Source organism: Amphiura filiformis, chromosome 15 (genome assembly GCF_039555335.1).
Source record: "Amphiura filiformis chromosome 15, Afil_fr2py, whole genome shotgun sequence".
NCBI classification, from domain to species: Eukaryota; Metazoa; Echinodermata; class Ophiuroidea; order Amphilepidida; family Amphiuridae; genus Amphiura; species Amphiura filiformis.
In genome coordinates, this window is record NC_092642.1 from 37,149,779 (window position 1) to 37,166,264 (window position 16,486).

Below are 16,486 nucleotides of genomic sequence, written 5' to 3' on the forward strand. Positions count from 1 at the left end.
CGGCCACTAAGCAAAACAAAGGTTCGTTGGCTGTGTGGCAGGTCACATGGGAAAAAGTGACCACGGAACAAGGGCACACGCCACAAGGGAACAGCCTATGGATACGAGGCCTAAAAGAACAGATCCTAAACAAAATATGATGCGCGTGCATACTGCCGGGCAAGGAACAATGGGAATTGCTGACAAACTGCCTGGCAATGACGTCACAAGTTAACTCATCTATAATGAGTACCCCCTGGGTAACAATCAGCTCCTGCAAGAAACATCAGCAAAAAAAAAGGACAAGGCAGCAGCTAGATCTGTGGGTTATAAAAGAAGTCTTCCACATGGCGGACAAACAAGATGTCTTTTTGAAGAGAACAAATACAAATAAAGCACAAAATGCACAACAATGTATGTCAAACTTTTTCTATTCAGCTATCTATTTATTTATTTATTCATTTATTCATTAGATGTCAACGCTTGATCAAGCATACAATTAAAAGATATTAAATATATTGCATGCAATATCAAAAACAAGTTTAAAGAATATAAGATCCACAATGACATACACACATGGACGTCAGATGTACAATATTGTTTTATGTGCCAAATATATTACAAATTCTCTTTATTTTGTCATACATGCTTTTGTCATTATCTGTGCATTTCTGAAAACTGTCATCTATCGGTCAGATTATATACATACTATATACACATAGACCAGGCCTCAAAATAAGCCAGAATTCCTGAGGGCCAATTGGGCCCTTGATCTTAAATGTTTGAGGGCACTCGCAAATTTTTGTGAGCCCGAATTTGGGCCATTGATTTTAACCTATGATGTGACCCCACAAAAAAAATGAGTAAAAATGGTAAATTTGTGAGTGACTGAGACTGAGTGAAGGAACCTAAAGAAACAAATAATCTATATATTAACATTCAAATGAATAGATTATTTAATAAGTAGGAGTAGTTTCGTCTTATTTCGAGGTCTGATACAGACCACTCCTATAATTGGCACTTTCCTGCTGCTGATGGGGTGAACAGCGATATCACACCCTTCCTACCCTCACTTCCGTTGTTTTATAATCATGTGATACCTTATTTTATAATGCATGATAATCGATGCTCAACCCCCATCAGCAGCAGGAAAGTGCCAATAGTAGGAATGGTCTATAACATACAAATGAAAACAATTTTATACATGTTTAAATTGTAATTTAAACTGAATTTAAAAACAAATCATCATTTAAGCCATATTTTAGTCATTATTGATATGTTGCATAAGGCACTCCATGTTTATAACAGGATGGTTTAATTATTGAAGTCTGTGATTTGTCCACATGAGGTGTTCAAGACATTGTATTCATGCATACAATGAATGGGTTCACCAAATGTTTTGCTACATACATGTATGACATAAAATACACAATTTAGAAATATCATCTATCTACTGATCTGAAAAATCAACCAGTCTTTCTTGTTCTTTCTTTCCATCATGATTTCCTCTTTCTTTTCATTTCTTCTTCCTCCTTTCCTTACTTTCTCTTTTCCCTTTCTGCCATTATTTATATTTTCTTTACTTTTCTTTTGTAAAGAAGAAGTTTTCCTTTAATGATTTTTTTTCCTACACAGGTGTGTTAATGACATTTTGGGACTCTGATGCTGCAACCGAACCACTAATAGTAACAGTTCTGGTCCTAGGGTTTGATTGATCATCACCTGGTGGGTTCTGGGAAGAAGATGGCTGTAGATTGATAGCAGTTACCTTGTTCTCTGCGCGATTCTTTCTATATTTAGAAATAACATCAGCTATGGTGTATACATATGGGTTAATAGCAGAATTAATGGGCAACACAAAGGTCACACACCAGGCATATACAGAAGGGGGCAGAATAATCACCCTTGTTTGAACCAAGATCCCAAGAATGATTATCGGTGCCCAACAGCAGAAATCAGTGGCTACTATGGCTGTTACTTTCTTTGTAAGTCGAATCTGTTCTTTGCGATCACTAGAGAGCCCAGCACGCTTAGAAGATTTCCTAACAGCTCTGACTATCTCAATATAACAGCCAAGAATGACCAGGTAACATACGCAGTTCAAGCCCAGGAAAACTGCTGTTGAAAAGTACAGACCATTAACAGGAAATTCAAATGTTGATGTTCTTTTATAGCTGAATACATTCATGTATTTAGTGCTGTATTTCTTAGTCAGGGCAAGTGGAAGGCCAATACACACATGTGAGTTATCATAAAATCTAAAATTTCTTCCAGCTAAGACAGATGGAGCAATGCCTAAAGCAAATGAAACAATCCAAATCAGAATCGCCAATGTTTTTACACAGTTTCCTGTTATCTTTCTAGTTGAATATGGATCTGAATATATCTGATGCATATGAATCGATCTATGCTAATAAGTGTCACAAAGAACACAGAGGCTTCACTGGAGATAATTGACAAGGCCCCTGCAATTCTGCAGGTAATGCCATATCTCCAGGTTTCAGATTGCATTGAAAAATGATCCCCAAAGTATATATCAGCAGATGCAATGATTAACATGTAGATCCCCATCATAAAGTCAGATACGGCAAGATTGCTTAGTAGCATGGTATTTACTTTATTTTTTGTGGTCCCTTTATTCCTCCAAACCACAATAAACAGATTTCCACCACAAGCACTCAACCCAATAAGCCACATGACAACTACTAAGGCCTTATCAGAGAGCAATCGATCACATGTAAGATATGGGGATCGCTTATCCAGTGTTATATCCTTCATTAATATATTCTCGTTCGTTAATTGGTTAAACGAGTATCATGTGACCAAAAATAGTTTTGCTATTTTACAAAACAGTCAAAAAGCCGATTGATGAGGGAACGAGGTACTATTCAAAGTACTATCTCCCGGAAATAGTTTTACTATCTCCCTCTGAGCGCCAGATGACCTCATATCCGCGTCCGCAGTTCCTAGTGGTCCGTGCAACTCGCCACATACACGGGATATCACAGCCGGCTCTGGGGTATTAATGTGTCGCAAGTCATGTTGTCTTATATGAAGCACACAAGCAGCACAGAAGTTCAACTAAAATACGGCGGTTTCATGCCATAATCTGAGTTACATCAGGATTAGTATCTTAATATTGACGGCAAAATACTGACAGAGAACATGGTTACTCGTTTCACGGAGATATGAGAGGTTACAACATTTTCACGGTAAGCTTTAGCCACTCAACTGTGTGCGTGTTTTGTGCATGTAGGCCTATGTGCATTCAATCAAAACAAAGCGAGGCCAGCCTAGCCTTGACTAGGCCTAGCCTAGATTTATACCGAGGCCTATGACTATGATAAAGGCCTTGCGTTTCTAATATTTTAACCAATTAATGAACAAAGAATATATTAATGAAGGATATAAAACAAATATTACTGCTTTAATTCGGGATCTGGTGGAATCTATTGGTCCCCTCGGTGAACTGGAGACCGTGAGCCTACTATTTTCCCTCGACCTGGCGGTCTCGGGAAAATAGTAGGCTCACGGTCTCCAGTTCACCGAGGGGACCAATAGATTCCACCAGATCCCTCATGAGCAGTAAATATTTGTATACTATACAAGTAACATTACTAGGAACATAACACTTACAAACCTCATGCTGACTAACAGACAGATATGAATATCCTGCCAGGGATGAAAAACTATCATGAGTTATCAATGTCAGGGGGTTATCATAGAGATCTATTTCAAATGGATGATTTACAGGTTTGGTACTTGATATTTCTTTAATGCTATTATTAGCAAAATAAACATATTCAAGATTGACAGCATGATGAAAAATGCCAATGTCTAGCTGTGTCAGACGATTACTTTGGAGGCTTATCCGTTGTAAAAACACTAAACCTTGAAATACATCCTTATCCAAGATTTTCAGTCTGTTACTAGACAAGTCAATTTCTACAAGATTGACAGCAGGGTGGAAATTTACCAGTGTCTAACTGGGTCAAATGATTATTATTGAGGTGTATCTGTAGTAAAAACACTAAACCTTGAAATACATCCTTATCCAAGATTTTCAGTTTGTTACTAGACAAGTCAATTTCTTCAAGATTGACAGCAGGGTGGAAAATACCAGTGTCTAACTGGGTCAAATGATTATTATTGAGGCTTAACTGTACTAAACTCACTAAACTTTGGAATACATCCTTATCTACGGTTTTCAACACATTGGCATCAAGGTTAAAAATGTACAAATTGGTCAAATTCTGAAATATTCCCTCTGGTAAAGTACTCAACATACCAGAGAGGTCCAGGTTTGTTAGCTTACTCAAGCCTTGAAACAATCTTACATTCAATTCGTATATCTGATTGTACCCAAGGTACAAAGTGTACAAATTGCTCAAATTCTGAAACATCCCCTCTGGTAAAGTACTCAACATATTACCATGGATGTTCAGGTATGTTAGCTTACTCAAGCCTTGAAACCATCTTACATTCAATTCGTATATCTGATTGAACCCAAGGTCCAAAGTGTACAGATTGGTCAAATCCTGAAACACCCCCTCTGGTAAAGTAGGCCTACTCAACATATTTAAATAGAGGTACAGGTTTTCTAGATTACTCAAACCTTGAAACCATCCTGCATTTAATTTGTATATCTGATTGTACCCAAGGTTCAAAGTGGCCAAATTGGTCAAGTTCTGAAACACCCCCTCTGGTAAAGTACTCAACATATTGCTAGAGAGGTCCAGGTTATCTAGATTACTCAAGCCTTGAAAACATCTTGAATTCAATTTGTATATCTGATTGTACCCAAGGTTCAAAATGTACAAATTGGTCAAATTCTGAAACACCCCCTCTGGTAAAGTACCCAACATATTATCAGAGAGGTACAGGATTGTTAGCTTACTCAAGCCTTGAAACAATCCTGCATTCAATTTGGCTAACTGATTGCCAGCTAAATTGAGTGACTGAAGACCCTGTAAATGTTGAAAACCACTGTCCTCTATTTCTACTAAATTATTCCTTGACAGATCCAGGTTGACTACATCTATTGGATATACAATTAAGTCCCTTTGACTCTGTGATACGTCATGGTTACCACATCGATAAATGACTTCTCTGGAACCCAGTATTGTATCACAGTAAGTCTGAAACGTCATTCTACATTTACTACCATCATACCATCCACACATTATCTTACTCTTATATCCTTGTACATTTCTACAGAGAGAGCCCTATTCTACATTGTCATCTCTGATATTTTGCTCACTTTCTGGACATTGGTGTACTGTACCACCTGTTGGTCTATCATTGATGGACAGACTCACAACACCTTGCACCATTATCGTGATATTTCTTTGAGTTATAATAGAATTACACCACTTAGATAGATCATTGAAAACTACATACTTATTTAGGCAATTATCAAGGTCCCCAATGCGCTCAATGTACAGAAATGACTGATCATTTACTGTTTTCTCTATCTGCAGCTGCACATGAGTTCCTTGAAATGCTGTTACTTGAAGACTGCATTGATGATCAGGACTATCTGAAGAGTGTTGCATCTTCACTGACATTGACAAAGCACGGGTTTGTCACATTGGTAGAGACTTCCCACAGGGGTTTCACCATCAACTGAGCTGATACCATCAGTCCATTCCGTACCGAATCATTATTTACTGATATGACAGCGATGATGATAAGCAACTTTGGAATCGGACGCAAAATGCTTGAAACAGCCATCTTTGAAATGTGATATTAAGAGTCTGACTACATAGTGTTGCACGATTAGTTAACTTCTAAAAAGAAAATGCTTTCTCATAAGCATTTGATCAGCATTGCTTCACTACAAGCATCTCTATAAATCTTTGCTTGAAGCATCAGTAGCAGCTGTTAATTACCTTTACACACACACTCATTGATGCAGCTTAATATGGCTGCAATCTGCAAAATGGTCAACATAATTTTTCAGTGAATTTGCCTCAGGCGCTGTACCAAATTTGTTTGATCCTGGGATTGACCGTCAATGCTACTTTGATGCTTATTATTAATGAACTATTGACTAATTAATTAAAAGTTAATAGTAAAAGGTCATTGGTCAATACATTACATACAAATATCACAATTAACAGCATTCAATTAATTGATAGGTTCATAAAATTATGAGCATCGGCTATGCATTGATGGTCGATCAAAAAATTTAACAAATTTGGTTCTATTGCCTTATATAGCTCAGAGATAGATGACTATCGGCATCCAAGAGAATCTATAATGAGTTGCAATTTACTTGGTAAACATAGTTAAGAAGTACTATTTCACTCTGTTTCTTTGCCTTTTAAATTGGCAATCATGCCATTATGGTCTTGAAACATATCCTACTGTCTTCAATGTAAGTCAGTCTCCTACAGAGTTGGACTTCAAATCAGCAAGCAATTACCGTTTGAATGTAAATTCCTTGTTCATATATATCGTTGTGATCATCGCACATTGCCGAATAGAAACCAAATGTAAACTTTTCACCGCTAAAAAACCCTGTAACGTCTCCCTCTATTGATAGAATAAAACAACACACAAGCTTGATCGCTACTCGCACTCGACGAATCACCTGAAGCGCTTCACATGTAAGATAGGGATAGTCTACCGTAAACTGTTATTCCGCACTCTGTCGTGTTAGGCGCTGTCCGAAACAGGAAAATATTGTGGAGCGAAAACTACCAAATCGATAGCTTCAATGACCTTTGACATCTATTCTCACAATAGCCTTTTATTTATGCGAGTGTCCTTGTACCGTGCTTCAGTGGTCATGAACAGACTTAAAGGACAACGTCTGCCCCAGTAATCCCCTCTTTTGTCTGAAACTGCTACCGAATGATAAAAACTCTTCAAATACGTCATATAACTGTCAATAGATGAATGACGGACTATCATTGAAGACTTGAGTTCCGCATTCGACTTGCTATGTCCAGAGGACGATGAAAGGAGGAATCTGCAAGTTCCCAATTCACTTAATGACCTTCAGGCATTGAAGTTAACACATAAGTTCACAGTATAATCTTGGTGAAAAGAATAAGCCTCTATTCCATTTACTTAGGCAAATGTTACCTCATTTCTACATACAATGTACCAATCTTGTTGAAGCAATTTCAGCTTTGTAACAGACGAAATCAGTTGTACCCAACGGACAAAACTCCTATTGTGCTTTACAGAAGGATGAAATGTTGGAACTTGCTGCCATTCACGTGGACAATCAACATCCAGTTTGCGAAACAATGCGACTTAGTTTAAGTAGGTGAGGCGTGTTACTTCTCTTCTCTACCTGGTGTTTTGCTATAATGCATAAAGGCTGGCTGGATTAGCAGAAAACTTTTAAAAGTTTATTTCAGCAGTAAACCGTGCATTAAAGATTTGAGTATTTTTTGTGTGCTTGTGACTACCCAAACACACTGTTGGTTAGTTTCATCTGAGCAAAAAGTACCAGTTTCTCTTACATAACTTCTTCACTTATTGACACTTGTGTGCAGGATCAAACACTTATATATGTCATTACTGCAGTTAGCGGTTACCAATATAATGGTGTAACCCAAAACAAAAGGCATCACTTTATGACTAGCTTGTCAGCAAATCAGTTCAGCACAAAGTCAGGAGCAATGTGTTTACGTAATGTATTGCTATCCATGTAAATAACAAAAGATCCTTGGTCATACCAATCCACATAAAACAATTTTCAAAACAAATGAATCATTCTACCAAATGAATCATTAGCTTTACCGCTCCTGTCACAATTCTGATGAAGTCCCACGGATGTGGTGATGAAATATTAAAAGTAAGTCACTATTTTATTGAGAGAACTGTTTAAAATATTCATTTTACCAAATGAATCTTCAATTTCTTGATACAAACTTTCAATACTTCTACTTCCAAGTTTGGCTCTGGCTTGAATATCAACAAGAGTAAAACTCCACAAAAATTGGGAAAACAATTCCTTATCAACAAACAAAACCAGCTATCACAAGCACTGTTGATCACATTTGTGACATTACTCTTGGTGTTATGTTGTAGCTGTTGCTTCAAATATTTCAGTACTCCTTGGATGTTTATTTTCATTTCTAGCTTAAAATCTACAAGTAGGACAGTATATATCACAGTACTAATTCCTGCCTATTTTACATTCTGATATTCCAATTGATAGCCATACACCCCCTATGGAAGACATGACCATATGCTCCCACACAAGGGGTACAAATTTCAAATGGAGTCACCCGTTTAGGAAACCCCATTTGACATTTACACTCCTTGTGTCGAAGATTAAGGTCATGTCTTTTATAAGGGTGTATGAATTTTAACTGGAAAAGCCCACTTGTAGAGCTTGGTGATTGGCTCTATGAGAATGTGATGTGATGGTAGCACAGGTACGATATATGGAAATGGACACGCCTTAAAATCAGTGACAGAAAATAAACAGGGTCGTACCTGGTCCAAAAAAACCTTAACCTAATTTGAAAGGTTAATTTCTCAGAGTTTACAGCAGCAATTCTCGAAAGTGTTACTCTAAATATATGTCTTTCTAAGAATGTGTGGTGAAAAGATTTTGTTAATTTAGCTTATTTTTCTCTCATTATACTCTTAGAAAGATACATATTTAAAACATGTAACAATATTGGGAATATCTGCTCTAAACTCTGAGAAATTAAGCTTTCAAATTAGGTAAAGTTGTTTTTGGACCACCCTGTATTTCACAGGCATTTAGATCAAAGTGATTATTGTTACTCCTACTTTACATTTGTAGGTCAGTGATTGACTTTTTGAGAATATGAAATGATGGCGTATGTTACATTGTAGGTTGGTATATGCCAACAGACATATACCAGTCACGGAAAAATATTTCACTTTACTCTACAGCTCTGTGGTTGGCTAAATGAAAATGTGATGTGATGGCATGTGGTACTGGTAGGTGACAGAGATTATATTGAAATGATTCATTTTCTCTACCAGTGGTAGAGAGAAAATAGTACTTTCCAGAGATCTTACAAGTGACACTTCCCACAATGCATTTCTTCCCTGTACTGATTTGCTATCTAGTGCAACATGGGTCGATAGTGACAAAAAAATACCTCAATTAACAGAGCTCATCTAGATCTTGTAGTTGAGGTATTTCTAGTCACTATCGACCAATGTTACACCGAATATCATATCAGTACAGGGAAGAAATGCATTGTGGGAAGTGAAAGATATCTTCTCTGATGAGTGTTATATGTTGCTTAAAATTAATTTTTGAGAATGAGTGGGTGAGCAGGAGAGGTGTGTCTTTGTAATGAGGATAAACGTGGAGGGGGTAAAATAATGATGTGTCTGTGGGTGAGTGAAAGGTTGCATGAGGAGAGGGCAGGTGTGGGAGTGATGCAAGGGTGTGTGCAAGTACTTTTGTGATGAAGATAAAAGTGGGAGTTCAGATGTGTCTGTGTGTGTGGAGAGGGCATTTGTGGGAGTGGGGGAGGGGAGGTGGAGGGATGTGTGTATGTGAGAATGTGAAGCAGTGGAATTATTTATTTATTTCATGTCATTCATAGACTTCAAATGTTTTTACTAATTATAATTTGTACGTAATAATATTTATTAGAGTAATCTGATTTTTGTCCTATGTTTTTTATAATTTTTATATCTCATGAAATTGGGCCTTTTGGCCACGATATGAAATATAATAAATTGAATCTTGAGAGAGAGAGAGACTAATATTAGGAGCATGAATATCGGATCAGTGAGCACAAGTCATTTCGGTTCAGCTCTAATTGGTTAACAATTTTCTTTATACACAGTTCTTTTTTTAATGAAGAACAAGGCAGCCTATCACCCTAACAAGGCCTAAGACAATGCGAGACACAATATGCGAGGATCGGAAATAAATTATGCCAGCCGAAGAAACTATGATTTAAACAGCATTATGAAAGCTAAAGCAAACTGAGATAATAATAAATTAAGAGAGCGAAAAACTTACTTTTAAAAATTACTTCTACAAGCAGATGTTACAAAATGAAATTTTTTATTTTATTATTATTTTTTTTATAACGAGAACTAGAAATTGCGTTTCTAGCCCAAATAACATGTAGCGAGTGAATTTCATAAATTTATGAAGAGAAATCCGCTTTCTGTATGGTATATATTGAAAAATATAACTGCTTCAAATTCGAATAAGCATCATTGTATAATGAACCTACATGTAACATATAGCCCAAAAGTTTCCGTAAAATTAGCTGCCCTGCAGACAATTTTTTTCCACTTTACTTTTACTTTACTTTAATGTTGCCCACTGCAATTCAATGTAGACCATGTTGACTATGCAGTAAAGATGCTTGCATAAAAAAAATCCACTTATTAAACCGTGCAAAGCAAACTATGCACCAATCATAATGGAGCATACCATCCCAAAGGGTCATCTACTGATGGGTGCATGACTTTCTGCAGTGCTCAGTCACTTTCGGAAGTTTTGTACCAAGTTTACAAACTGGCCTTTCATGGTAAGAAGAAATAATGTACCTGGGTTAGTGGGTAAATTTGGCTCAGATTAAAATCTAAAAAACAGATTGTTTTATTTTTGAAAGAATTATATGTGTACATTATTTGGAATAATTCTGAAATATCCTTCTCATTATGTTGATCAGAATAAAGTGCACAGTCTTTGTCAAAGACCTTGCGAGGGGGTGGGTGAGCGGCTTTGCCTCGATCCATGCTGGGGGAGCCAGCTGCGAAGCCCTGACAGCGAGCGCAAAGCAGGAGTACAACATGATTTATTTATTTATTTATAACATTCAGCCAAAGCCAGGCTAATCCCAATAGTGCTCAGAGGCTACTAAATTTAAGGGATGCCAATCCGGATATGGTGGCACAGGGATATGGGAAGAGGTCCGATTTTAGATGCAGGAGAAAAACTGGAGCACCGGAGAAAAACCTGCAAGGACGAGCATGGATCGGCAACCAAACTCACATGTGGCGCCGCGGGGAATTGAACCCCGGCCACAGTGGTGAGAAGCGAGTGAGAAGACCACTACACTAACCTGCCCTCCATGAGAGAGGGCGCTCCCACTTCAGAGCTTCCAGACAAAGCCTCGTTGAAATGCTAAAGCGCATTGTAACACATACATTGTAGGATGTAGAGGGTCATAATTTGTAGAAAGAAAATGTTATAACGCAAATATTGAGGGGGAAATTTGCAATGACTTTGCAAAAAAATTACAATAGGATTGACTAGAGGTTATAGTAAAGTGATATTTAAAAAAAGAAAGAATTTTTTACAAATTTTACCCCAAATTTTACGGACAAATTTGAAGTATTTTACTTGTCTGCTTTTATGGTATTCAATTTTGTGGAAGATTTAAGAAAAGTCTTCCACAGAGGGAGTATGATTTTCAAATTGAATGGCTAGGTTAATAATTTTGAAATCCATACTCCCTCTGTTTATGGCTCTACCTATCACCAATAACAGAAGGTAGTATTTCAAATGGAAGTTCCTGACTATCTTTTCAATTTGAAACACACACACTCCCTCTGTGGAAGACTTTAGCTATATATTCCACAGGGGGAGGGTGGATTTCAAACAGAATAGCCCATTTTGTCACCTAATGCAAGAAATGAAGAAACTACAAGTAATATAAAAGAGAAGATGTAGTAAGCGACGGCTAATGGAAGTCTGAATGCAGTGCTTAATGGACATGGAATACCTGGTTTGCTACAGCTTGGAGTATAGTGGGTACAGAAAAAGATTAATTTTTTTACTTTATAAAATCATGTTCTGACACGTCTCACGATCAAGCCTTGCTTGCTCCAGCATCATTTTAGATTGTAAATAATATTTTTGCATCAAAATGTACTTGTAGGTGCAATTTCCTCCCATATTTACCATGGTTATATCATTTTAGAGAATCATGACAACACCCAGTAACATGGGTGCAGCCATTTTGAATTTCATTTTGAATTTCTACTATATTTATGTAAACGTTTACCTTTAAAATTAAATACAATCTTAAAATGTTTGGGTTTTTTTTCTGCAGGAACCATTGATTAGATACAGCATGATTTAGCTGGGCAAAGAAAAATTTGTAAGACATAGAAGCTTCTTACAACAAAAATTTCTTTCAACATGCCTCCCACAAATTGGTTTCTTTCAGAACACTATTTTGTAATAAGAAGATTTTTGACTAAAGAAGGAACCAAGATCTAAAAGCCTTTACATTGTAGCATAACAATAGCAAAATGTATATAATTTTATAGCTACCTGAGATGATTAAGATGTGCTCCAAACTGGACTTAATTTCAGACAATATAAAATCAAAATATATTTTCTCTTAATACAACCTTGATCAAATTTGACCAAAAGAGGTTTTTTTCTTTCTATAATTTCTTATTTTTCAAGAACTCTTGACTTGATGGATTCTAAAAGCAAATAATGAATGCTTTATTCTCTCTCTCTCTTCCTCTTCGCTCTACATGACTGTATCTCTCTCTCCCCATCTCTCTTGTTACTCTTTAATCTCAATCTCTCTCTCATTTTGTTTGCAGTTTCTCTTTTTCTCATTTCTATATCTTTACACATAAAATACAGGGTGCCCGAGAAGTATCTTTACCATTTTGAACCTCATTTCTCTTGCCAGTATTATCGTAAGGAAACTCTAAATACACAATGAAAAGCACAAACAGTGTATAATTATTCTGATACCAAATTTGATATAATTTTCCTTCTCATTGACAACATTAAAACCATATTGTAACCTTTGCTGAGGATGACGCCCTCAATATTTTTTTGTAATTCTGGTTTTTACATGATTTTAATGTACTTTAGTAAACTAAGATACATTGCAAAAAACAAGACTATTAGGTGCTGTCGTTTCGTCAGAATCCGAGGTTTTGAATAAACCGTCTTATTGAGACGTTTATCATTACGATGGAAATACCCCAGTACGACCGATGGAGTAACATGCATTGGCGCTGGTAGTAAATTCCAATTTTCTTTACTTTACCTCAGTTGTTCTACTCGAAATTAAAAGTGGACATATCTGACAGTAAAAGCTAACACTTTATGGAAAAGAAATACTAATCTATCTTTTATAGAAATGTTACAATATGGCTTTAACACCATTTCTAAACCACCCAAATATTTGGTATTTCATTGAGTTCATTTGCAGCTCAGGTGACCTTTTCAAACCACAGATATCAACTTTTAGATTCAAGTCAGGAATGCTTGCTGGGGATTGTTTACCAACTTTTGACTTTGGCCTTCCAAAGTTTAAATTTGGTCACTTAGAGACTTTTCAAAACAAGCAAGCACCCGATCAAGTTGTAGCTAAATGACCATGATGTTACCTAATATTGTTTCAGTGGCAAAGTCTGTGTAGGCTTTCATGTTGGACCCTTATCCTGTATACACTTCAAAGTTAAGATACTATAGTCAGCATGTATATTTTAGAAATTTCATTTGAGACAAGGCCACATCATCAAATAATCTTTCAAAGTAAATGACAAATTCATTTTATGCAGTATAGGATATATTTCCCCTTTAGTGGCTCATTTTTGATGCAATGAAAAGCTGCCCTGAGATTTATGCAATCTTGCAATCCATCATCATGATCATCATCAATAGTCAGCTGCAGGGTAATCCAACAGAAATATTAAAGAGTAGAAACCCCAAAATAAAATTTTTAACATGGTGCCAATACCGTGTGCCAAACAAATGACCTGTTTCTCCTATGCAATTTTAGGACAGTTTTGGAAAGGGATCTTGTATATTGCCTCAGCAGTCTGTAGTGGGTCGCATTTGACCTTGGGGGCTTACAAACTAGACAAGATCTATGATCAACTCATCAATAAACAGCAACCAGGAAGTTTGGAAACATCATCAAGCCCAAACAGTGTTGCAGTTTCATCAAATATCTAGAAACACCACAACAGAGTGATCAAGATTCTTGATAGGAATTGAAATATTTCTGAGTGAGTACCAGATTATTTGGATCCGAAAAAGAACCTTTCTACTTTAATAAACTACGAACGATCCTGATGAATCTGTTTCAAGAAAAAAATGCCATTTGCCGCATTCACTGGCGTTGGGTCACAAATGATTGTGATTTGTAAACTTACTCACCTGCTCACTGATACCTGTGCCTCCATACACACATATTGCTCTTAGTCCCAATGGTTTGGCAAACTTCTTGCACTCTCTGAAAATCTGCATGGCTAATTCTCTTGTTGGAGTCATGATTACAGCTGTGGGTATAAAATAATACAGGAGACACATTATTATGCATTCTTAGTCAGTGAGAGTGGTCTAGTTCATAGACATATAATCTGATTGGACAATCACATGATTTCGGGTGCCGTCTATCAGGCCGTAGACGACCCGCATCATCATGAGTGTTGATAACGCGTAACACGCGTGTAAAGGTGCACGTATGTATCGTGTTGTATGCGTAGACTAGTGCGGAATACGCGCACGCGCTAGCAGTTCACACAACAGAATATGTGAAGTTGTAAACAAGTTTTGTTCATTTAATAAATCAGGGGAGTTTTTATGACGGTAACTTAGTTTTTGCTATACAAAAATAGCTTACAGTTATTAAAATAATATTTAACTGACTAAGAATGAGTGCGCCAGCATTTACTACTCAAAATATTGGACCTTCCTGTCGTCTATCACATGGTAGAGGATAGTAAAAACAAAAATTCCTATTGTTTATTCTCTAATTACTATTATGCGGGTTAAGCAAAGACTTGAAATCATCTCAAAAACAAAATAGTATTGACAACAAAGATGAAGCAGTTGCATCCCGCCCAAGCTGGTGCCTTTTTCATGGAAGCACTCTCCTGCCAATAACATGAGAAATATAAATTAAGGGCTCTGGTATGAGCATTTGGACAGTATTTTTTGTGGGACATGAGAGCACATCAGACATATTGATTTTTTGAAATTCGCAATATAATACACACATTTTATGGCAAATGATTAAAAATCGATAGTTTTGATAAAACGATCCTAGAAGTAATCTTTATAAATCTGATGGTATGTACTTAAAGTGTATGCAGCTGGGATGAAAATTTGGACCTTTCGTATTGATGATATGGATTTCCCTCCCCCCACCCTTTAGGTACGTCATTAGATTTATATAGTTTTCTTTCAAGGACTGTTATATATCAAAAATTGTCAAAATATCAAATTTTAATAATTTGTCATAAAATTTGTATAATCAAAATTATTTGATATCAGAAGGACCTTCTTGGTATTCAGAATACAATTCGATATGTCCGATGTCCTCTCATGTCCCACAAAAAATACTGTAGAAACGCTCATACCAGAGCCCTTAATGTCATCAAAAAGCACTTGTTCAATATCCAAATATAAAGTTACCAGGTTGGTGTTTAGTACATAGGCAATCTTGACAAAATATCCGTATCAAAAGGATGCACTTGTCGGCTGCTACATGTACATGTGTCTCTTTTTGCATAATAGCTAGGAATATACACCAACCTGATCTCAAATGGAGGTCACTTCGGATCATTCCTAAGTCACATGGTTTAAAGAACATTCCTAAACCATGTGACTTGGCAATGATTTGAAGCAACCTCCACTTGCGATGAGTCTGGTATTCATTCCTATCTATTATGTAAAAAGAGATAATAGCAGCCAACGAGTGCATCCTTTTGACATGGATGTACACAGATGGTCAAGTGATCAGAATATTTACAAATACTTTTAAATTGTAGAGGATCATTGCTCAAAAATTGGTGGTCAATGAAGTCCAGTTTGGCAAATTCCAATGACATTATGCACTATTCATATTCCCTTTTAAATTCTTTATTTCTACTTCATTTACCAATCAATGTTTGTATTTTCATGTTATGATATGGGAAGCATGGTGGCTTCATAATCAAAGGGGCCCGAGTTAGGGCCCGAGCTTCATAATCGAAAGGTTAGTGTGTTAAGATAGCTTAATTCTCAATTGCTTCACTCCACCTATGTGTAAAAATGGGGAGCTGATGGGGGGAAAGCACAAGTCGCTGAGAGTACCTGCGCATCAGTTGCGGACTTGGTGAAGTGGAAATGATTCTGATATATCCTAATGACAGCAGAATAATTGTTGAAGTGTGCTGATAGCTAGGTCATGCTTTGATGAAGCGCACATTAAATCACCAACATTATCTTATTTTATTTATGATATTGAAAGATATAAAAGTTGAAAACACTCACATATTGGTCCATCATCCATTTCCAGCGGGTCCTGATCCATTATGTGTCTAAACATCGGCAATAGGAAGGCTATAGTCTTACCACTACCAGTCTTGGCAATCCCTATTAAGTCTCTCCCGGACATGATAGATGGGATAGCCTGAGCTTGAATAGGTGTTGGCTTCTCATACTTATTCCTATAACAAACAAACAAACAAACAAACAAGCAAAGCCAGTTGTAATCAAGTGGTATCTTAGGGATGACTTTAAACCCAACTACTGGCACCCTGGAAGATCCGGATCTATCTATTT

At 36.7% G+C, this 16,486-nt stretch overlaps 1 protein-coding gene across 1 annotated transcript in view; it reads right to left on the reverse strand.

The window, feature by feature from the left end:
- Positions 1–16,486, reverse strand: part of LOC140171579 (probable ATP-dependent RNA helicase DDX46) — a 68,065-nt gene that overhangs the window by 31,032 nt on the left and 20,547 nt on the right. Inside the window, 2 exon segments of the mRNA XM_072194855.1 lie at positions 14,096–14,217; positions 16,196–16,371. Of these exon segments, the coding sequence (XP_072050956.1) occupies positions 14,096–14,217; positions 16,196–16,371 (298 nt within the window).